Here is a 24612-nt window from a genome sequence, read left to right on the forward strand (position 1 = left end):
TTATGTTGATACTTATAGTGTCTTTAATGTCAGCTTTGACAGTCTTAACTGTTTGTTATTTCTCGTTGTTTGGTAAGTCAAAATAAATGCAGTTGTTGTCTTTGTGCATGTTCATGCTGATGAAACAATACATTAAAAGCTTACTAGTAATAGATATTTTCACCTAAAAGATATTTAAATTCATCATTTTATAATATAATATTAAAATGTTTTATTTTCATATGGACATTCTAAGCAGGTGAGCATGGGAGGACACTGGACACAGTAACTATATCAAGTTGAGTCCTACAATAAGGAATGTCTTCTTTGAAACCGTTATTTGGTACTAAAAAAACAGAAATATTTCATATTAACGAATTTGCCTATTGTTGAAAATCGTATGTTGTTCTTTAGATGTTTCTTTATATATTTTTTCGAGGATTAATATATATAATGGTTGTGATTCTAATAAATCAGTAAACGCTTTTCAAAATAAAAACGATATAACGGTGTGGTTTTTTGTTGCTGAATCTTTATTTTTCTGTGTTGAGTTTCGTGTACTATTGTTTGTCTCCTCGTCTTTCTTTCCTTAAGCAATGACAAAGGCTGTCTTTCTTCGGCTTATAATTTTGGTTGCCCCCCTCTCCCTAGGTATATCCTCCAGAATCTTTTCTTCAATGACATACTTGGATCACCAATGCTAAAGTCACGCAATTTTTTTAGCTAAACTTGAAGTGATAATGGAATAAAATATATGCATTCCTGATGACGAAACAAAACATTTCCGTTTCGCAGATTCATGCTTCGAACACTGAAAGAGATTAGTATGTTTAATATTTATTTGCATAGAATTGGGGATAGCGTTTATGAATGAGTACGGCAATTAAACATAATTACAAAAAATGTAACAATTGTTGGTCCCGTATTCATTGGTTTACATCTAATATTTCTGTATTTTTATTTTAAAATTAATATGAAACAGAAAATACATTTTTCAGTCATTAGATGCGAAATTATAGAAGTGTCTGTTGTTGAAAACTGCGTCTTGCCGAAATGATGTCTTTTGTTTTAATTTATTTTTTCGTGGTGGTCTGTTTTAAAGGGGGTGCTGTCTATCTGATTCGGCTTATGATTTTTGATTGTCCTCATTATACTTGTAGTGATATCCTCTCCTTATTGTCTAGGCATATTCGAATAACCAATTCAAAAATCAAACTTTCATTTTTAATTAGCTAAACTTGAAGTGGTAATGGAAAACAAATATGCAATCCTGATAGAAAAACTAAACATTTCGAACACTGAAAGAGGTAAGTATGCTTTATAACGTTTTTCATAAAATTGGATAAAGCGTTTATAAAATAGTCCGACAATTCAACATAATTAATCCAAATGTTACTTATGAAGGCCTCGTGTTAAATGGTCTACATCTAATATTTCCGTATAGTTACTGTAAATCAATATTAAACCGGAAATTCATTTTTCAGCCAATTAGATAAGACATTACAAAAGTAGTTAAATCATATGCAGGAGTTTGAAAAAATAAACAGTTTACGTTGACAATCATATACATACGAAAGCCTATTAGGGTCACAAAAAAAAATATTTATCGCGTAATAACGAGATAAATATCTCGTAATTACGAGAAAACTATCGCGTAATTACGAGATAATTATCGCATTATTACGAGAAATATTTCCGTATTTTTATTTTAAAATTAATAAGAAACAGAAAATACATTTTTCAGTCATTAGATGCGAAATTATAGAAGTGTCTGTTGTTGAAAACTGCGTCTTGCCGAAATGATGTTTTTTGTTTTAGTTTATTTTTTCGTGGTGGTCTGTTTTAAAGGGGGTGCTGTCTATCTGATTCGGCTTATGATTTTTGATTGTCCTCATTATACTTGTAGTGATATCCTCTCCTTATTGTCTAGGCATATTCGAATAACCAATTTAAAAATCAAACTTTCATTTTTAATTAGCTAAACTTGAAGTGGTAATGGAAAACAAATATGCAATCCTGATAGAAAAACTAAACATTTCGAACACTGAAAGAGGTAAGTATGCTTTATAACGTTTTTCATAAAATTGGATAAAGCGTTTATAAAATAGTCCGACAATTCAACATAATTAATCCAAATGTTACTTATGAAGGCCTCGTGTTAAATGGTCTACATCTAATATTTCCGTATAGTTACTGTAAATCAATATTAAACCGGAAATTATTTTTTCAGCCAATTAGATAAGACATTACAAAAGTAGTTAAATCATATGCAGGAGTTTGAAAAAATAAACAGTTTACGTTGACAATCATATACATACGAAAGCCTATTAGGGTCACAAAAAAAAATATTTATCGCGTAATAACGAGATAAATATCTCGTAATTACGAGAAAACTATCGCGTAATTACGAGATAATTATCGCATTATTACGAGAAAACTGTCGCGTAATTACGAGATAATCCTTTTTTATCTCGTAATTACGAGACATTTATCGCGTAATTACTAGAAAACTATCGCGTAATAACGAGATCATCATCGCGTCATTACGAGATAACTATCGCATTATTACGAGATAAGAAGTTTTTTTATCTCGTAATTACGAGATAATTATCGCGTAATTACGAGAAAACTATCGCGTAATTACAAGAAAATCATTTTTTTATATCGTAATAACGAGATAATCATCGCGTAATTACGAAAAAACTATCGCGTAATTTCGAGCTAATCAAATTATTTACCTCGTAATTACGAGATAATCATCGCGTAATTACGAGAAAACTATCGCGTAATTACGAGATAAATTTTTTTTTTATCTCGTAATTACGAGATAATCATTTTTATACGCCCGTTTACAGGACGTATTATGGTATACCGTTGTCCGTCTGTCCGTCTGTCCGTCCGTCGTCAACATGTCGGACATTAACTCAAAAACGCTTTAACTAATTTGCATAAAAATTTGGTGAATTGTTTATGTCTATTGACGTGAGCTTCCTTTCGTTTTTTTATAAATTTTAGATTTTACGTTTCCGAGGTATGGGGTTTTATTCATAAAAAAGGGGGATTTTCCAGTTTTCGGACAAAAATAAAAAATGCTTTCAGCAGTTCTTATAAAACTTTGGTGAATTGTTTATATCTATTGATAAAAGCTCTGTTTGGATTTTATAAATTTTTCATTGATCATTTCTGAGTTATTGGGTTTTATTCATTAAAAAGGGGTCATTTTCCAGTTTTCGGACAATAACTCAAAACTGCTGTCAGCAATTCTCATGAAACTTTGGTGAATAGTTTATACCTATTGATGTAAGCTCCCTTCACATTTTTATAAATTTCTAATATGACATTGAGAATTAACTGAACTTTATTTGTTTATAGTCTGACAACAGATTTACTAAGTATTGCGCAACAGCACAGTGTATTGCACAACAGCAAGAAATCTTTAATTGAATATAAATTCAATTCATATAACCAATTTCATGTTCTTTGACTACATTTATTCAGAAACCTATAATATGTCAAACATTTAATTACAATCCAAAATTCAGACCTGTATCAAGCTTGAATATTGTGTCTATTTTTGCCCCAACTGTTCAGGGTTGGACCTCTGCGGGCGTATCCAGCTGCGCTCAGCGAAGCAGTTTATTTTATTTCGTAATTACGCGATAGTTTTCTCGTAATTACGCGATAATTATCTTGTAATAACGCGATAATTATCTCGTAATTACGAGATCAAAAAACTTCTTATCTCGTAATTATGCGATAGTTTTCTCGTAATTACGCGATGATTATCTCGTAATTACGAGATAGTTTTCTCGTAATTACGCGATAATTATCTCGTAATTACGAGTTAAAAAATAATTATCTCGTAATTACGAGTAAAAAAATGATTATCTCGTAATTACGCGATAGTTTTCTCGTAATTACGCGATAATTATCTCGTAATTATCTCGTAATAAGATAATTTGTTTGGTTTTTTTTTTCCTTATTTAGGGAGACGTCTGTATTGATAGGGGTTTTGTCTTTCTGTATTCTGCTTATTGTTTTTGCCTTCCTCTTTGGTATATTCTCCCCTGTCTTTTTGTCTAGCGATATTCTAATGAATCACCAATACTAGAGTCAAAACATTTATTCCAGATAATTATGAAATGATTATGGAAAAGAACTATGGATTCCTGATGACAAAACTTAACATTTCAAACACTGAAAGAGGTAAGTATGTTTAACAAAGTTTTTCATAAAATTAGTTTAGCGTTTATAAAGTAGTCCGACAATTCAATATTATTAATTAGAATGTAACTATTGGTGGTCACATCTGAATTGGTCATATGTATAACATACGTATCATTACTGTTATTTAATATGAAGCTGGAAATGCATTTTTCAGTCGTTAGATATAACAGAAGTGTTTAAAGATGTTATCTCCTCTTGTTGTTGAATTTTTGCCAGATATTCGGAATCCTCTGGTTTTATCCATGTAGTGCCTTTAGAAAATTTTGCCCGCTAACCTTTACTTTTCTTTTCATAATTTCATTACATATAGTTTAAAATGCCATATTTGAAAATCTAATAAAATCTTTGTTTTTTTTTCATAGTTTTTGAAAGAAAAAAGGTACGAACGTTAGATGAGAGAGAATCATTTCAATCCAATTATTAAATGGTTTATATCTCGAAAACAAGCACACGAACCCTTCATTTTTTCTGCTTTTTTAATTCCTTTGTTTATATACTATAAATTCATCAAAGTCTTCTAAAAAGCTTGTTATTTTAAAACGGAGTAGCAAACACCCTTAAATCATATGCAGGAGTTTGAAAAAAAAACAGTGGCTCTTGACAATCATATACCACGTCTCAATTTTTACATATTAATATTTATTTGAACTTGGGCCGTCTATATATGAAGACGCCTCCCTTGTCCTACAACCCGGTGCTTATGTGCCTTTTATTTGATTTTAATCAGCGTCATCTAAAACATGATATTGCGATATGGTAAATCTAAAATTGTTTCTTTTGTCTTATATTTTTACATTTCATGTTTTTGATTCTTTTCCACTATTTCATGTACTTAGAGGTAAAAGATAACTTTGTTTTTATTTGAGATGAATTTGAACGGAAAGTATTTTTTCTCCTTAAAACCAGATACACCACTTTGGTATTCATTACAAACGGCTGTAAATAAATTCATCGTAGATACCAGGGGCCGGTTTCACGAAGCTATCCTAAGACCTGTCATAAGATATTGTAATGCCGTCCACACCTCTTTTTGAATATGCTCTGTTATTAAGTACAAATAATAATACGGAGATGTCTGTGAGATGATATGCTATGCAAATGAGTCTATTTAATATGCTGATTGTACTAATATTGATCATCAAGATTTAATTCTATTGTGTTTCAAATGATGTTATGATTGGAATTTACTCGCGGTGACAAATTTGCAAGTTTGATCCCGGAGTGCCGGTACCTTTATTTCTGTTGTTTTATTTGAGATATTAACCTGTTTCACTTGTTCCTAAGTTATCCTGTATGTGTAATAACTTTCACGATGAATAAATATGTTGGTTCTTATTGATATTAAGCTGGAAAACATCTTTATTTACATAAAACTTCCAATGTTTACATTTTGATTTGCCATTTCGGGAATTTCCCTAAACAGAGAGATGGCTGCTGATTGGCCCAAGACATGTAAAAGCGTCCGTGATTGGCTGACAGTCAAATAAAACTGAAATGATCAACTACGGAGAGCAGTGATTGTTTGTGGTTTGAAAATGAAAGTTATGAAGCGCCAAACTTGAAATAATCGGCGACTTTCTAGTTGCAAACTGTTGGGTGATTTTTTTTCTATGTGTAAATAGTCGGTGACTTCGCTAGGTGCAAATGGTTGGGTGACTTTGCTAGGTGCAAATGGTCGGTGAATTTTCTAGGTGTAAGTAGTCGGTGACTTATTTGGGTGTAAATACTTGGTGACAATTTAGGGTGTAAATTGTACCAATATTTCAAGTAGTTATTTAAAATAGATGTTGTTGATTTAAGGCTACATACTTTTAAAAGTGTTCTTTTATTGAAGCACCTTTGTAAGCCTGTTCTAGCTATACGCTACCTCTGTAGTTTTGAACTGAATTAGTTGTAGTTAACAGAGTGGTGACTCTGGATTGTTGTATATATGATTAATATATATATATAGATTAAATAAGATAGACCAAGCATAACCTGTTTATAAATGAGTACGGCAATTAAACATAATTACAAAAAATGTAACAATTGTTGGTCCCGTATTCATTGGTTTACATCTAATATTTCCGTATTTTTATTGTAAAATTAATATGAAACAGAAAATACATTTTTCAGTCATTAGATGCGAAATTATAGAAGTGTCTGTTGTTGAAAACTGCGTCTTGCCGAAATGATGTCTTTTGTTTTAATTTATTTTTTCGTGGTGGTCTGTTTTAAAGGGGGTGCTGTCTATCTGATTCGGCTTATGATTTTTGATTGTCCTCATTATACTTGTAGTGATATCCTCTCCTTATTGTCTAGGCATATTCGAATAACCAATTTAAAAATCAAACTTTCATTTTTAATTAGCTAAACTTGAAGTGGTAATGGAAAACAAATATGCAATCCTGATAGAAAAACTAAACATTTCGAACACTGAAAGAGGTAAGTATGCTTTATAACGTTTTTCATAAAATTGGATAAAGCGTTTATAAAATAGTCCGACAATTCAACATAATTAATCCAAATGTTACTTATGAAGGCCTCGTGTTAAATGGTCTACATCTAATATTTCCGTATAGTTACTGTAAATCAATATTAAACCGGAAATTAATTTTTCAGCCAATTAGATAAGACATTACAAAAGTAGTTAAATCATATGCAGGAGTTTGAAAAAATAAACAGTTTACGTTGACAATCATATACAAACGAAAGCCTATTAGGGTCACAAAAAAAAATATTTATCGCGTAATAACGAGATAAATATCTCGTAATTACGAGAAAACTATCGCGTAATTACGAGATAATTATCGCATTATTACGAGAAAACTGTCGCGTAATTACGAGATAATCCCTTTTTATCTCGTAATTACGAGATAACCATTTTTTATCTCGTAATTACGAGATATTTATCGCGTAATTACTAGAAAACTATCGCGTAATAACGAGATATCATCGCGTAATTACGAGATAACTATCGCGTAATTACGAGAAAACTATCGCGTAATTACAAGAAAATCATTTTTTTATATCGTAATAACGAGATAATCATCGCGTAATTACGAGAAAACTATCGCGTAATTTCGAGCTAATCAAATTATTTATCTCGTAATTACGAGATAATCATCGCGTAATTACGAGAAAACTATAGCGTAATTACGAGATAATAATTTTTTTATCTCGTAATTACGAGATAATCATTTTTATACGCCCGTTTACAGGACGTATTATGGTATACCGTTGTCCGTCTGTCCGTCTGTCCGTCCGTCGTCAACATGTCTGACATTAACTCAAAAACGCTTTAACTAATTTGCATAAAAATTTGGTGAATTGTTTATGTCTATTGACGTGAGCTTCCTTTCGTTTTTTTATAAATTTTAGATTTTACGTTTCCGAGTTATGGGGTTTTATTCATAAAAGAGGGGGATTTTCCAGTTTTCGGACAAAAATAAAAAATGCTTTCAGCAGTTCTTATAAAACTTTGGTGAATTGTTTATATCTATTGATAAAAGCTCTGTTTGGATTTTATAAATTTTTCATTGATCATTTCTGAGTTATTGGGTTTTATTCATTAAAAAGGGGTCATTTTCCAGTTTTCGGACAATACCTCAAAAATGCTGTCAGCAATTCTCATGAAACTTTGGTGAATAGTTTATACCTATTGATGTAAGCTCCCTTTACATTTTTATAAATTTCTAATATGACATTGAGAATTAACTGAACTTTATTTGTTTATAGTCTGACAACAGATTTACTAAGTATTGCGCAACAGCACAGTGTATTGCACAACAGCAAGAAATCTTTAATTGAATATAAATTCAATTCATATAACCAATTTCATGTTCTTTGACTACATTTATTCAGAAACCTATAATATGTCAAACATTTAATTACAATCCAAAATTCAGACCTGTATCAAGCTTGAATATTGTGTCCATTTTTGCTCCAACTGTTCAGGGTTGGACCTCTGCGGGCGTATCCAGCTGCGCTCAGCGAAGCAGTTTATTTTATTTCGTAATTACGCGATAGTTTTCTCGTAATTACGCGATAATTATCTTGTAATAACGCGATAATTATCTCGTAATTACGAGATCAAAAAACTTCTTATCTCGTAATTATGCGATAGTTTTCTCGTAATTACGCGATGATTATCTCGTAATTACGAGATAGTTTTCTCGTAATTACGCGATAATTATTTCGTAATTACGAGTTAAAAAATAATTATCTCGTAATTACGAGTAAAAAAATGATTATCTCGTAATTACGCGATAGTTTTCTCGTAATTACGCGATAATTATCTCGTAATTATCTCGTAATAAGATAATCTGTTTGGTTTTTTTTTCCTTATTTAGGGAGACGTCTGTATTGATAGGGGTTTTGTCTTTCTGTATTCTGCTTATTGTTTTTGCCCTCCTCTTTGGTATATTCTCCCCTGTCTTTTTGTCTAGCGATATTCTAATGAATCACCAATTCTAGAATCAAAACATTTATTCCAGATAATTATGAAATGATTATGGAAAAGAACTATGGATTCCTGATGACAAAACTTAATATTTCAAACACTGAAAGAGGTAAGTATGTTTAACAAAGTTTTTCATAAAATTAGTTAAGCGTTTATAAAGTAGTCCGACAATTCAATATTATTAATTAAAATGTAACTATTGGTGGTCACATGTGAATTGGTCATATGTATAACATACGTATCATTACTGTTATTTAATATGAAGCTGGAAATGCATTTTTCAGTCGTTAGATATAACAGAAGTGTTTAAAGATGTTATCTCCTCTTGTTGTTGAATTTTTGCCAGATATTCAGAATCCAATTATTAAATGGTTTATATCTCGAAAACAAGCACACGAACCCTTCATTTTTTCTGCTTTTTTAATTCCTTTGTTTATATACTATAAATTCATCAAAGTCTTCTAAAAAGCTTGTTATTTTAAAACGGAGTAGCAAACACCCTTAAATCATATGCAGGAGTTTGAAAAAAAAAACAGTGGCTCTTTACAATCATATACCACGTCTCAATTTTTACATATTAATATTTATTTGAACTTGGGCCGTCTATATATAAAGACGCCTCCCTTGTCCTACAACCCGGTGCTTATGTGCCTCTTATTTGATTTTAATCAGCGTCATCTAAAACATGATATTGCGATATGGTAAATCTAAAATTGTTTCTTTTGTCTTATATTTTTACATTTCATGTTTTTGATTCTTTTCCACTATTTCATGTACTTAGAGGTAAAAGATAACTTTGTTTTTATTTGAGATGAATTTGAACGGAAAGTATTTTTTCTCCTTAAAACCAGATACACCACTTTGGTATTCATTACAAACGGTTGTAAATAAATTCATCGTAGATACCAGGGGCCGGTTTCACGAAGCTATCCTAAGACCTGTCATAAGATATTGTAATGCCGTCCACCCCTCTTTTTGAATATGCTCTGTTATTAGGTACAAATAATAATACGGAGATGTCTGTGAGATGATATGCTATGCAAATGAGTCTATTTAATATGCTGATTGTACTAATATTGATCATCAAGATTTCATTCTATTGTGTTTCAAATGATGTTATGATTGGAATTTACTCGCGGTGACAAATTTGCAAGTTTGATCCCGGAGTGCCGGTACCTTTATTTCTGTTGTTTTATTTGAGATATTAACCTGTTTCACTTGTTCCTAAGTTATCCTGTATGTGTAATAACTTTCACGATGAATAAATATGTTGGTTCTTATTGATATTAAGCTGGAAAACATCTTTATTTACATAAAACTTCCAATGTTTACATTTTGATTTGCCATTTCGGGAATTTCCCTAAACAGAGAGATGGCTGCTGATTGGCCCAAGACATGTAAAAGCGTCCGTGATTGACTGACAGTCAAATAAAACTGAAATGATCAACTACGGAGAGCAGTGATTGTTTGTGGTTTGAAAATGAAAGTTATGAAGCGCCAAACTTGAAATAATCGGCGACTTTCTAGTTGCAAACTGTTGGGTGATTTTTTTTATGTGTAAATAGTCGGTGACTTCGCTAGGTGCAAATGGTTGGGTGACTTTGCTAGGTGCAAATGGTCGGTGAATTTTCTAGGTGTAAATAGTCGGTGACTTATTTGGGTGTAAATACTTGGTGACAATTTAGGGTGTAAATTGTACCAATATTTCAAGTAGTTATTTAAAATAGATGTTGTTGATTTAAGGCTACATACTTTTACAAGTGTTCTTTTATTGAAGCACCTATGGAAGCCTGTTCTAGCTATACGCTACCTCTGTAGTTTTGAACTGAATTAGTTGTAGTTAACAGAGTGGTGACTCTGGATTGTTGTATATATATGATTAATATATATATATAGATTAAATAAGATAGACCAAGCATAACCTGGGACCCAACCAGACCAATGACAGAGCCTGTCCAGCCAGATTATCCGCGTTTATAATTGTCAAATAAATAATCAAAACTGTTATATATGCTATTTCTTTTATTTCTCAATCATATATACAATAAATAGACATGTAGAACAAAGGTTAAACGAAGCTGTAAAGTGGGTTGGTTCGACGGTATTCCAATTAGACGTCGGCCCTACATTTTACAGTAATAAATCATACCAGTTAAGAAATCCCTTTTCTATGTAACCTGTGATCTCTGGTGGCCGACTCTATTACCAGGGAGGCAGCGTAATATTTGGTGGCAGCGGTGGGATTCATTAATAGAGTCTGTTAGAGTTTGTACACTAAAACAAATTAACTATAAAACCAAGAATAATAATAAAAATGGTTGATTCAAACGTTGTTACGTTTGGCCCACATCTCAATGAGATTGGCGATGAAGCAGATGCAATTATGCATGAAAGTTTATTAGAGAAACAAAGTTCTGAAATTTTTAGCACAACGGAGAGAATGCTGGCAGAGGCACGTGCAGGAATGAAACTTCGGATGGACCAATGTTTTTCCGATTTTTCAAAGGATATGAATCAGATGTTTGTCAAATTTGAAGGGCAAGCTATGGAAAGTAGGTCCACCCCAATTTTAGGTCGGGGAATCGAAACTCCAGCAAATAGTCTGGAACATATAATCAGGCATGACAGAACTGATAAAAATAACAGTCATATTCCAGATATCCGACGGTCAAAACCTGAAATCTCTTGCAAAATAAAACCACAAATATATGACGGCTCGGATGATTTGGAGGAGTATTTGACCCAATTTAATTTATTGGCAGAACTAAATGATTGGGACCTCAAGACTAAGGCCTTACTTTTGGCTAGTAGTTTATCTGGAAGTGCTCAGGCTATATTAAATGAAATCACAGATAGGGAACGGCACGATTTTGAGTGTTTGGTAAATGCTATGAAAAGTCGATTCGGTTCTATAAATAGATCAGAAGTTTTTAGGGCTGAGTTGCAAACAAGGGTTAGATTGAAAAATGAAACACTGCCAGAATTTGCACAAGCTATAAAGAAACTTACACGTAGGGCTTACCCGGATACTACTGCTCTAGTTATGGACAACTTGTCTCTGGATTATTTTATCGATGCAATTCCCGAGACTGATATACGCCTCCGACTGAGAGAGGTTGGACCAACTTCAATTAATGAAGCAGAGAATATTGCTGTTAGACTTGAAGCCTTACGTATAGCTGATAGACAGATCGTTTGTACGGTCGAGACTGAAACCGTTTAGACCATTGTCTAAAACAAAGAAAAATCATAAAGTTAATCAATGTATTAAATTTTGGACAAATGTCATGAGCGAGAATGAATTCTCAATACTATAGTAAATGTTTTGGCTTCTAAAAAAATATATATCTGCGGTAGACACTACAGAATTAATAGATAAAAGCAAATTTAGAAATAAAGTTAGATACTCGTCTCATGTATTTGAAACATGAAATGTTATTGGCGGAAATAAAAGATGCCGCCATTTCTTTTAACAGATTTTATGTATAAATATTATGTTGATATCCTTTCACTAAGGATGTTTTACCAGTTAAAGGTGAGGTTATGCCTTGTTTTAAATTAGAGGTGATGCTTCATGTAAAATTCCCGATGCGGAAATTGTAGTAATTACAGAGATAAATTATTACTAACGCACGGTCTATGGTCGCGCTAAATATCATTCTGTTGTGATTTGTTTTAAACTAATGAAAAATTTTTGGTGAATATACTGAACTGTATTGGTCGTTTCTATTTTAAGAATTTTATGAAAACCCAGAATGTCAGTTGACAGTTTGGTTAAACACTCTGGTTATGTGGTGCTGAACAATTGTTCAACACGCTGATATGATGATGTTAAATGATTACAGTCTTAGTGAGAGGCCCTATTAAGAGAATTATTCTTTATGCTCGTAATAGAGAAAATTTAAAATAAAAGTTAAGAGTATATGTTGCTGGAAAGACTGTCTAAGTTTAATACCGAAATGTAGATGTTTTGGCCTGGCCAGTCAAAATATGTGACTTGAAGGTATCATGCTTGAGAGTTGATCAGAAAAGATAGAGTAGCTATTGATCAGTAAATAACGAGATGTACACAACGAGGCACTTTCCGAAAAAGGCTGCGTTTATATGAAAAATTTCCTAGATCGGATAGTTACTGAAGGTGGAGATTGATTGCTCAACAGAGATAGACACAGGTGTGACCTAATCACTGGTCAGTGTCTATGGAGCAAAGCTTGATAAGAACGGGTCTGCTGGAGAAACTTTTAACAATGTTTGCAAGCCCGGTTAGGAGTATAAAGAGGGTGATCAGTCTAGGCAATGTCAAATAATGTTGTTAAAATTCAAAGAATAATTTGCAAAGAATAATATATAGATAGAGAAAGAGAAATTTGGTGAATATTTATGGTGTAAAATTTAGTAAAAGCGGATTTGCTGAAGAAATATTTCACAATATTTACAAATCAGGGAATGAATTTAAAGAGAGAAATAAGTACATGTAATACCATATAGGGCTAAAAAAAAAAATAATAATCATTAACAGATAGGAACGACATGTTTGCTCAAAAGAGATAGACACACGAGTGACCTTATCACTGGTCAGTGTTTATGAAGCAAATAATGATAAAACAGGTTTGTTGGGGAAGCATTTCATTATGCTTACAAGCCAAAATATGAGAATAAAGGAAAAGAACATAAAATCAAAGTGAAACGAAGTAACCAAATATAGTCCAATAGTAAAATAGATGTATTAATTTATTTTCTTTGCAGAAAATGGGAAAACGGAATATCAGTAGATAGCAATAATATTAAAATGAATAAAACCAAAGATTGATTCGTAAGCTGTTACATAATAGCGGGACACGGTGGTTAGGATAGAGTTTTGAATTTATAAAATGTAGATAGAAACATATGTGTGGCATGGGTAATAAATCAAGAAATAAGTATATTTAAATGGTGTTGTATTGTTTTATATAAGTTGTTTATCTGATATAGTTAAATATCAGGCCAAAATGAAATAGGATTTTTATTCTGAAAAATCAAAGTCATAAAGTACTGTAATCACTGACTATGGTGCTTGGTAAATGCTATTTGAATGTTTGTTGAATACTTCAATGATTACCTAACTTTAGTTCATATCGCTGTAAACCAAATCAATTCCACCTATTTGGGGACGAAATTCAGAAGGATGGGGGCAATGTAATGCCGTTCACCCCTCTTTTTGAATATGCTCTGTTATTAAGTACAAATAATAATACGAAGATGTCTGTGAGATGATATGCTATGCAAATGAGTCTATTTAATATGCTGATTGTACTAATATTGATCATCAAGATTTCATTCTATTGTGTTTCAAATGATGTTATGATTGGAATTTACTCGCGGTGACAAAGTTTGATCCCGGAGTGCCGGTACCTTTATTTCTGTTGTTTTATTTGAGATATTAACCTGTTTCACTTGTTCCTAAGTTATCCTGTATGTGTAATAACTTTCACGATGAATAAATATGTTGGTTCTTATTGATATTAAGCTGGAAAACATCTTTATTTACATAAAACTTCCAATGTTTACATTTTGATTCGTCATTTCGGGAATTTCCCTAAACAGAGAGATGGCTGCTGATTGGCCCAACACATGTAAAAGCGTCCGTGATTGGCTGACAGTCAAATAAAACTGAAATGATCAACTACGGAGAGGAGTGATTGTTTGTGGTTTGAAAATGAAAGTTATGAAGCGCCAAACTTGAAATAATCGGCGACTTTCTAATTGCAAACTGTTGGGTGATTTTTTTTTCTATGTGTAAATAGTCGGTGACTTCGCTAGGTGCAAATGGTTGGGTGACTTTGCTAGGTGCAAATGGTCGGTGAATTTTCTAGGTGTAAATAGTCTAAATATACTAATATACATATGAACTTTAAATACAAAATCGAGAAAAAGGAATAAAATTTTTTTTTTTTTTTTGTATAAGTGAGTTGAATTCAATTTGTCACTGTATCGGTTATAATAGGGTTAAAGGATAAAATCGTGCATTCTTGATACCAATACATCGAATGTTTATTCTTGACAAATCATGACAATCCGTCAACCAAAAAAGATTTAGTTGTGAGCAGGAAAAGAAGAATGGATAATTAGATAATAATAAGATAATTTACAAAATTAATAAAAAAAAATAGTGTAATTTATATAAATAAGCTTATGACTATCCTAAGACCATCATAAGACACCTCTCGTGTAGTCCTAACTTTATGACCAACTTTAAGAGGTGTCCTAATTTAGGACCACTTTGTGAAACCCACTTAGTCCTAAGATATTTCGTAAGACCATCCTAAGACATGTCGTAGTCCTAAGACAGCTTCGTGAAACTGGCCCCAGGATTAAAATGTTGTACGCTAGACGCGCGTTTCTGCTACAAAAGACTCATCAGAGACGCTCGAATCAAAAAAGTTAAAAGGGTAAAATAAAAACCATTATAACGATATAAACAATAAATGGTATGGCAAAATTTAAACATTTGATTTTCTTTTTCTGAAGAATCAAAATGTCCTAAACCACTACCAACAGAGTGTGAAGAAATAACTGTTAGAAGAGGAAATGGGATTTACACAATATTTTCTAACTGGTCCAGTGTCAGTGGTTTTGAAGTTTATTGTGATTTTGAAACGGACAACGGAAATTGGACGGTAAATGATACTCCATCAGTCTTTTTTATTATATTTTTTTCATTTTGTCTATCTATTTACTGTTGTTAATAACGTTAATATATACTCTATACATTGTAAGTTGTACAGTAGTATTAATTGCTTTCATGGATGAGTATCTATCTGAATACTTTGTCATGAACTGCGTTAACAATTGGATACATTCTGTCTATCTGAATGCTATATCATGGACAGAAATAATTATAAGAAAAACTCTGTCTATATGAATGCTTTTTCATGGCCAGAAATAATTATACGAAAAATTCTGTCCATATGAATGCTTTTTCATGGCCAGAAATAATTATACGAAAAATTCTGTCTATATGAATGCTTTTTCATGGCCAGAAATAATTATACGCAAAATTCTGTCTATATGAATGCTTTATCATGGATGAAAATAATTATACGAAAAATTCTGTCTATATGAATGCTTTTTCATGGCCAGAAATAATTATACGAAAAATTCTGTCTATATGAATGCTTTATCATGGATAAAAATAATTATACGATACATTCTGTCTATCTGAATGCTTTATCATGGCCAGAAATAATTATACGAAAAATTCTGTCTATCTGAATGCTTTATCATGGACAGAAATAATTATACGAAAAATTATGTCTATCTGAATGCTTTATAATGGACAGAAATAATTATACGAAAAATTCTGTCTATCTGAATGCTTTATCATGGACAGAAATAATTATACGAAAAATTATGTCTATCTGAATGCTTTATCATGGACAGTAATAATTATACGAAAAATTCTGTCTATCTGAATGCTCTATCATGGACAGAAATAATTATACGGAAAAAAGTCTATCTGACTGATTTATCATGGGCAGAAATAATTATACGAAAAATTCTGTCTAATTAAATGGCTCACCTCCACTGATTTTTTTTCATGGTTTTCTTATGTTAAAAAAAAAAATATGGAATATACACGTCTTGTAACATTAGGCAAAGGTTACTTTGGTGGATTTTGTCATCTGTTTAAGCTCTTTTTGTTTATATAGATATTATTTGTTATATATTACTGTTTATATATGTATGTGTGTATTGGAATTTGATGTATATTTTGTCATACGCCTATAAGCTGTATTGCTTTCTGAAATTAAGTATTATTATAAAGAATTATTTTAATTTGTGTTATCAGAGTACAAAAAAAAAACGTGTACACAAAATATAATGTACTGATCTAAAGAGCTTCGAACGCACCAAATGTATACATTGTCATTTTCTTTACTTGGTGGGTCGATAATGTGCGGTTGGACTGTTAGTTGCCGATGATATCGTTAGCACTTTAGTCAGAGCTTATTCAGTGACATGATTTTAATACATACATTCCTAAAATTTTCCCGTTGATGAATTTAGAAATTAAAAAGAAACTTATGCACTTAATCGTTAGGCAAACCAGACTTAAGTTGATTTTTTTTTCTATTTAAGTCCCTTTTTTGTCTTGTGAGAATTTATTATAAAACATCCTTGGCTTTCAAAGTTTAGTTTTGAGCGTCTAGGATGAAGGTAACTTTTGAAAAGCGCTTTGGACACACAAAATTCATAAAGGACTAGTGTGTTACTCTACCAGGATAACTGAAAAATCAAAACAACTGAAGAAATTGTACAATATTGAGCAATTTACATTTCATAAATGAGTGTATACCTTAATGCTATATATATTAGGGATGTCAACTCGGTGACGATTTACTAATCGAGTACTCGTTGGATTTACCGAGCGATACTCGAGTACTCGCTCGGAAAAACATCTACAAAATGGAAACACAAAATTATACCCATTTTACGTATTGTGGGACGTTGTCTTATGGACGTAAACCCTCAACATTATTACCCAGGGGCCTGTTTATCGAAACTGTCCTAAGATCGGTCCTAAGAATTTATTAGGACAGAAATTAGGATAAAGTTAGGACCGACTTACGACATGTCTCAGCATGCACATCGAAGCTATCTTAGGATTATCTTAGCTTGGATGTCCTAACCGCTGTCCTAAGTATTGGCGTAAAAGAAAATAACAAATTAAAAATGAAAAAATTAAAATATTGTATCAAATCTAACCAATAACTATAATTTTAAAAAAAGATAAATAATTAGAAAAAAATTATTAGTTTTAAATTAAAGGTGATAAATACTTTTTATATTAAAATTGTACATTTAAACTCATAAAACAAAACATAAGAGAAAAAATATAACTGCTTTGTATATAAGAATTGAAACAAACGAATTGTAAATAGTTAAAATAAAATATATAATCGGTAAAATCATTATATGCTTTGAGTGAGCTGAATTCGAAGTGTCACGGTTTCATACTTAAAAGTTCAGAGGCAAATTTCGTGCATCTTTCATATAAATACTGAGTACTTCAACTTTTTTTATTACTGCAAATAACATGCGATGATACGTGTGAATATAAGAGACGAAATTCGAATTCTACCGATGCAAAACTACAGACTCTCCTGGACGGTGTCTTCCTCCTATTCCTACTTTTTAAAATTCACTATTCCTTCTATTCCCACATGCAAATAACAATAGATGTTTTGATAAATAATTTGTTTTTATAACAATCAAGGTTAATTATAAAATTCACCTGAGATTTACCTGTATTTTTTAAAAGAAAACATATTTCTTACACTGTTTAAGTATAATATTATTTTAAAAAAAAAATAATGATTTAATACACCTTTATTTGTAATATGTTTTTTTCTTCTTCAAAGAATTACTTAAAAATAAAGAGTAAGTCAGATAAATAGATGTAAGATTAAAAAATCATTGAATTTGTAAACTTAAAAAATTGTCATCCGAACAAATAAATTGATGAAAGATAATAAATAACAAGCTTTCCCATCTTGCAAGATTTCCATGTACAACAAATGCAAGAAGAACATCCCAGTTTTACCAAAAAACTGTTGATGAAATCAACATAGATAGATGGTATTTGGGCACGTACTACCAAAGGTGACCCATTCCTGCTAACAGACGACAACACAGTTAGGCGTATGTTAATCTTCAGTACTCAAAAAAATCTAACACACCTAGCAGCTGCAGATATCATATATGGTGATGGTACATTTTATTCCTGTCCGAGCCTATTCTTCCAACTTTACACATTTCACGCAATGATTGACGGCGCAATGTATCCACTGAAACACAGTTTACTTCCAGCCAAGAGCAAAATGATATACACAAGGTTCCTGACTTTACTCAAAGATTATGCCACCAACACCAACTACAAGTTCAGCCTACCAATATCTTCCTGGACTATGAAGTCGTCATCCGAATTGAAGCATATTCTGTATTTCCTGGCATCAACGCAAAAGGCTGTTTTTTTTCCAATACACACAATGCATCTGTAGAAAAGCACAAGAAACAGGGATTCGGGTTCCATAAAAGAACGACAACAACATTCATCAACTAGTACGCTGTGCCGCTGCCCTTCCAATTGTACCTACTGCTGAGGTCGAAGATGTGTGGTTTAATGCCCTAACCGACATAGATCAGATTGATACTAACATCAACTACACGCCCTTTAAAGACTATGTAACAACATACTGGGTCGAACAGAACAGTCACCTTTGGGACCATTACAAACACTGGGACCGAAGACTACACATCATCTAGAGGAATGGCACAGCAAGCTGAAGAAACATGTCCAGCACCAACATCCAAACATCTTTAAACTCATAAAACTACTGAAACATGCGGAAGCTTTCAACGCCCTGACCATGATCAAGTATGTAGCCGGTGGGAAGAGAGTGGGCCAAAAACAAAAGTATGTCGAAATCAACAACAGATACGAAGAGCTTAAGGTTAGACACCGCAACCAGGAAGTCACAACAGTACAGTTTGGTGATGCAGCCTCCTACCTTCTTCACGTTGAATAGATAAGATTAATAAACTTTAATAGACTTATATACAGTGAATTTCTAATGTGTGTGCTACAATGTGTGATTTGTTTTAGTGCTGTTAACTTGTATTGTTTGTTTCATATTATAATGCTTGCTTGAATCTACTGTTGAATTTGTGTTATAAAAGAAATAAAATAATTTACTTATATTTGTTTCTATTTCTTTCATATCTATCTTAATTAAAAACACTTAATTCATACCCATACAAAAATAACCTATTACCTATAAAAATAAACACTTGCCAATTAAAAGTTGATTAAACAATGTTTATACAGTATAATCCTTTGTTTGCACACGTTTTCCCCCTATTCCCACATGAAGTTTTAACTTTTCTTACTAGATTTATAAAAAGTGGGAATAGGAGGAATGAACCTCCTGAACGACGTGGACAAGAATAACGCTTTACTTTTTGGTAGATTGCCAAATGTTGCAACAAATGGTGCTGAAAAGAGGGATAGGGATTTAATATGAATTAAGGGAACTACCATTTGATTTTTGTTCCTTTATTGAGGGGGGGGGGGGGGGGAGACTAGGATGAAATTTGAAAAAAAGGCAGGACAGGAGTTTGGAGTAAAAAAAAAGGCAGGATGAGCAACTTTGCCTAAAAAAAAAGCAAGATAACAATTTATGTAAAAATAAGTCAGGATAAACTAATAAAAAAAAGGCAGGACCGAATAGAGTGAAAAATAAAAAGGAAGGACAGAGATTACAACAATAAAAAAAGAACAACATTTTTCATCCTAGGCCCCCCACCCCCGTCATAAAAATCAAATGGTAGTTCCCTAAAGTAAATGCAACCAATACAGGCCATATTTGTTTATAAAATAACCATCCTAAATATATCCTAAAGTTAGGACCATCCTAAGACCATCTTAAGACACCTAAACTGGTATCCTAAAGTTAGGACAATTCCTAGGATTTTCCTAAGTTACGACATGTTTGATAAACCCACTAGCCAGATAAATTGGTCTTAGGACACGTCCTAATCCTAAGACTGCTTCGATAAACAGGCCCCAGGACTAGATGATAGTCCTAGGACATTTATGCCATATACTAATTATGTAAGCTGGCAATGACATAATCAATTAATTAGTAAACATCTATAGAAAAAAAGATTACCCAAACAATAGTTATTGGGAATCCTAACACATTTAATGATAAGCAAAGGGTGATGATTAGAACTTACTGATGCCTTTAACCATTTTCTGAGGGTCGACACAGGGTGCAACGAAATTGTTCTTATTAAGTTATATTATCCTGTCAGCTTTTTCTGTGACGAGTCGACTCTCAACTTTGTTACGTAACTAAAAGTCCTGCTGATGAAAATATTTGCTCTGACGGTACAGAGGTAGTTTAATGACTCAGACACGCTACGCTAAAAGTGTAAGTCTTGGAAAAGGTGCTCTTGTTCACAGTCCACCTATGCTTGGAGGAATTTTAAATGACAATTAAACGCAAACATTCGAAACATAATTTTGATTAATTATGATTAATATTTAATTTCCCGGGAGGTGCTCTTAATAAAAATATTATTTCTTCAAGAAGGCAACAACATTCTTACAGGAAACTGATTAGTCGAATATCATTTTGGTATTCGATACTCGGTACTACCGAGCGATACTCGAGTACTCGAGTACTTTTTGACATCCCTAATATATATGAATCATGAATTTATAACAATTTTGAAAAAAATTACCTATTGGTATTTGATTTTATCGTTTATATTTGTCAGGTATTTCAGAGAAGAATAAACGGTACGACAGACTTTTTCAGAAGATGGGAGGAATATGAAAATGGATTTGGGAATTTGGAGGCGGAATTTTGGCTAGGTAAATTTTTATGATATATATTATTTAAGAGAAGCAATTATTAATGTAATTGATTGATTGATTGAATAGTGTTTAACTCCACATTAAGCACTATTGTGCTATTTCATGCGCGGTGGTCAGTTTTTATTGGGGGAGGAAGACGGAGGGCCCGGAGACAACCACCGACCTTCTGTAGGAAAACTAACAATCCTAGTCAATTAAGATTGGAGTCGAGCGCACCTGCCGCGTGCGGGTTTGGAACTCACAACCTCAGTATTGACAGGCTTGTGACACAGTAGTTCCGACTACTTAGACCACTCGGCTACAGAGGCCCCTGATTATTAATGTGTAACTACAGACAAACAACACGAACAACACATGTCCAGATAGTCTGACTTTGTACGGGTACAAAATACGGAGGGGTTAAACCAGTATATAGACACCTCTTTAAGGTTCATTTAAAGAAATTTAAAAATATGGCCGCGTTTACACCACAAAATCTACTATGAGTACAGACAAAATGGTGCATCTAGGAATGTTTTAAGGCATGGCAGGACCTAGATATATTTAATTTATATGTAGTTTATGTTGCAGAAAATTAAAAACTTACCTGGATTTTGATGTGCATTTTTTCCAGTCTGCAGAAGATAGCACAATAAACTAACACATGAAATTCTTTTGATACGGTCCACTCAGTTACACAGTTTAAATCACCTATTGTTTGCAGATGTCTACTGTCCATCCATTGTCCATTTAAATCAATACTACTCACATTTATTATATGAGGGGAGCTTCTAAAACCCCTTTCCAAACTTAGTTTATTTTGGCACCTTCTGCAGGAATGAGAAAAAAAAAATGAATAGCAAAATCCAGTTAAGTTTTAATATTCTGAAACTTAAAACGCATTTAAATTTGATATATCTAGGTCCAGCCATGCTCCAAAACTCTCTAAGTGCACAGGTTTGTCTCTACTCAGAATGAAATCTGTAGTGTAAACATGGTAAATACGGCCATATTTGCTATAAGGTTATGATGAACCCTAAGACCGTATATTCTATGTTTGCCTCTGGATGTCGTCGGATTTTTGTGCCGTTGGATTGCTGTTCTCTAATTGATACCTCCCAGCCCTTATATTGATGTTTATGAACGGTTTTTAAATTATTTGACAAATAAAAACTCGTAAATAGTTCCGCGGAACCCAGTGCCTCTACTATGATTCTTGCTGTCAGTGTAAACGTGTAATGTTGACTAACAAAAGCTAAGTCCATATATTAGGGGGGTGAAAACAATACTTCAGATGATATTTCTTTATCATAAACATGCTTCTGTCCAAGTTTCGTAATAATCCATGGAGGATTGATAAAGTTATTATTGAAGTCTAAAATATGACTGTATGTGAATGTTTACAGCAAAAATACTTACAATACCCACTAAACTAAAAAATAATAAAAAAAACAATGTGTCCTAGATACTCTCCTTTGATAACGATAAAGCTTCTGTCCAGTCAATGATGTCTATATTAAAATTTAACCGCTGACAGAACCTAAATGTTGAAGACGTCGAAGACATAATGTAAGGTAGCTTTGTCTCGCCTTCGTGACATTCGTCTCAGACGAGACAAAAAACATCATACATAATTTAAGATTTTTAAAACCATTTTCAGGTAATCAGAAAATTAATGAATTAACGTCGAAAGGACTACATGAATTAAGGGTAGATCTTACCGATTTTGAAGGAAACACAGGATATGCAAAATATTCGAAATTCTCTGTTGGTAATGTTTCTACCAAATACAAACTTGAAGTTGGTGGATATAGTGGGGATCTCGGTAAGTAAACGTTAGAGTCATACAATGCTATATGTGCATAATCTGCTATTTTGTGGTTCTCGGGAAAGAAATATTAGAAGCATAGCACTCTGTCAATCAATTTATATAGATATAAGAAGATGTGGTATGAGTGCCAATGAGACAACTCTCCATACAAGTCACAATTTGTAAAAGTAAACCATTATAGGTCAAAGTACGGCCTCCAGCATGGATCCTTGGGTCACACCTAACAGCAAGCTATAAAGGGCCCCAAAAATGACTAGTTTTCATGCTGCTGCGATTGTGTAGATAATTGGTAAAGTTGAAACTAGCTTGCGTCCAAAGCGTTGTTTCTGGATTTACCTTCATCAGGAATACTCAAAGCCGAATATTTGAAAGCCAAAGGATGTATAAGAACCGAAAAGGACCTAAAAATAGCAAAATACAACTAAGGTCATAAAAGTAGTGTGAAACGATATTATTAAATATATATTTGAATTCTTTTGAACAGGAGATAAATTGCAGTATAATAATAGAATGCGATTTACTACAAAGGACAGGGATAACGATGCTGATCCAGGTAACTGTGCAAATCAAAGAAATGGAGCCTGGTGGTACAAGTATTGTACCTATGTCAATCTTAACGGACGGTATGTTCAAGGTGGACAGATTGACATGAAAGGTATTACATGGAAGGCTTTAAAGTGGAAGTCATACTATTCAATGAAATCATCTGTAATGATGTTGAGAAAAGTGCATTTACCTGGATAAAGATCAAAATTCTTTATTTTGACAATTTTTGTATTTCAATTCTTTGATAATGTTTAATTCGTTCATTTCATGCGTTTACCTTGCTCAATTTAGTTTTGTTTATATAAATACAATGTAGCATTGCGAGTTATTTTTATTTGCTTTTTTTTAATATGCATGGAATAATTTACACTGGTCTTTAAGTAAACAAGAATGAATCAATCTTGAATGGACTTTTTTCTCAAATATCAATGCATTTAAAGTAATCTCCTTTAGACAGTCATATATAAACTGATCACGATAAATGAAATATTACTAAACTAATTGTATATACATTTGGAAATGTTACTAAATTAACTCTTTATACGTTTGCAAGTGCATTTTAACTTGTAACTACAGATAAGTTTATACATGTATAGTCGGCTTCCGGTGATTTTTAAACTTTCTTTAAGTAATGGATGTTCACTTATTTTATTTTTACAAATTACCTTTCTTAAAAACATAATATTTGCTTAGAACATAATTTTCTAAAGTGTAATTATTTTTGATAGGTCTGAATAACAGTACTTTACTTACTCGGTCAAGATGTTTTATATTTTTTTCTAAATAGCAGTTTTTGTAATTTTCAACAGAATTACTTGGTTCCCTTTTTAATACAGTCAATAACACTTAGGGTAGGAGGCATTAGAGTTTAATGCGTACCGAATATTTTGTATGTGTATGCCGACTGTATACATACTATTTATTGTAATGTCTAATTGATTATTGTATCTGTTGTTATATTTATCATACATGTATATGCTACATGTATATGTTCTTAAGTGTGCGTAAATTTTGCTAAATAAAATTGTTCGCTTTTTTTGACTTATCACTAACTTTTTTGCACGTGAGGAACATTACGTCGGGTGCACTTCTTAACAAAACATGATTTCGCCAGAACCTGTCTTTGTCCCTTGTTTTTGGAGAGTTCGCTCAGATAATTTTTGCAATTTTCTGTAAAATGGTGTT

General features: G+C 32.4%; 1 protein-coding gene across 1 annotated transcript; it reads left to right on the forward strand.

Moving 5' to 3' along the window:
• Positions 1 to 8692: 8692 nt before the first annotated feature.
• On the forward strand, positions 8693 to 23746 carry LOC127708308 (ryncolin-1-like). Its single transcript, XM_052213158.1, has 5 exons — positions 8693 to 8756; positions 15155 to 15303; positions 20972 to 21068; positions 22711 to 22875; positions 23366 to 23746. Exons 1-5 carry the CDS (start codon positions 8693 to 8695, stop codon positions 23623 to 23625), a joined length of 735 nt encoding a protein of 244 aa, XP_052069118.1. The 3' UTR covers positions 23626 to 23746.
• Positions 23747 to 24612: the final 866 nt, after the last annotated feature.

Source organism: Mytilus californianus, unplaced genomic scaffold, assembly GCF_021869535.1.
Source record: "Mytilus californianus isolate M0D057914Y unplaced genomic scaffold, xbMytCali1.0.p SCAF_7, whole genome shotgun sequence".
NCBI lineage: Eukaryota > Metazoa > Mollusca > Bivalvia > Mytilida > Mytilidae > Mytilus > Mytilus californianus.

Coding starts and splice junctions, on each gene's coding strand:
- LOC127708308 (XM_052213158.1), top strand. CDS start 8,693: ATGATTATGGAAAAGAACTATGGATTCCTGATGACAAAACTTAATATT. Junction 8,757..15,154: donor TATTTCAAACACTGAAAGAG/GTAAGTATGTTT, acceptor CTTTTTCTGAAG/AATCAAAATGTCCTAAACCA. Junction 15,304..20,971: donor CGGACAACGGAAATTGGACG/GTAAATGATACT, acceptor TATATTTGTCAG/GTATTTCAGAGAAGAATAAA.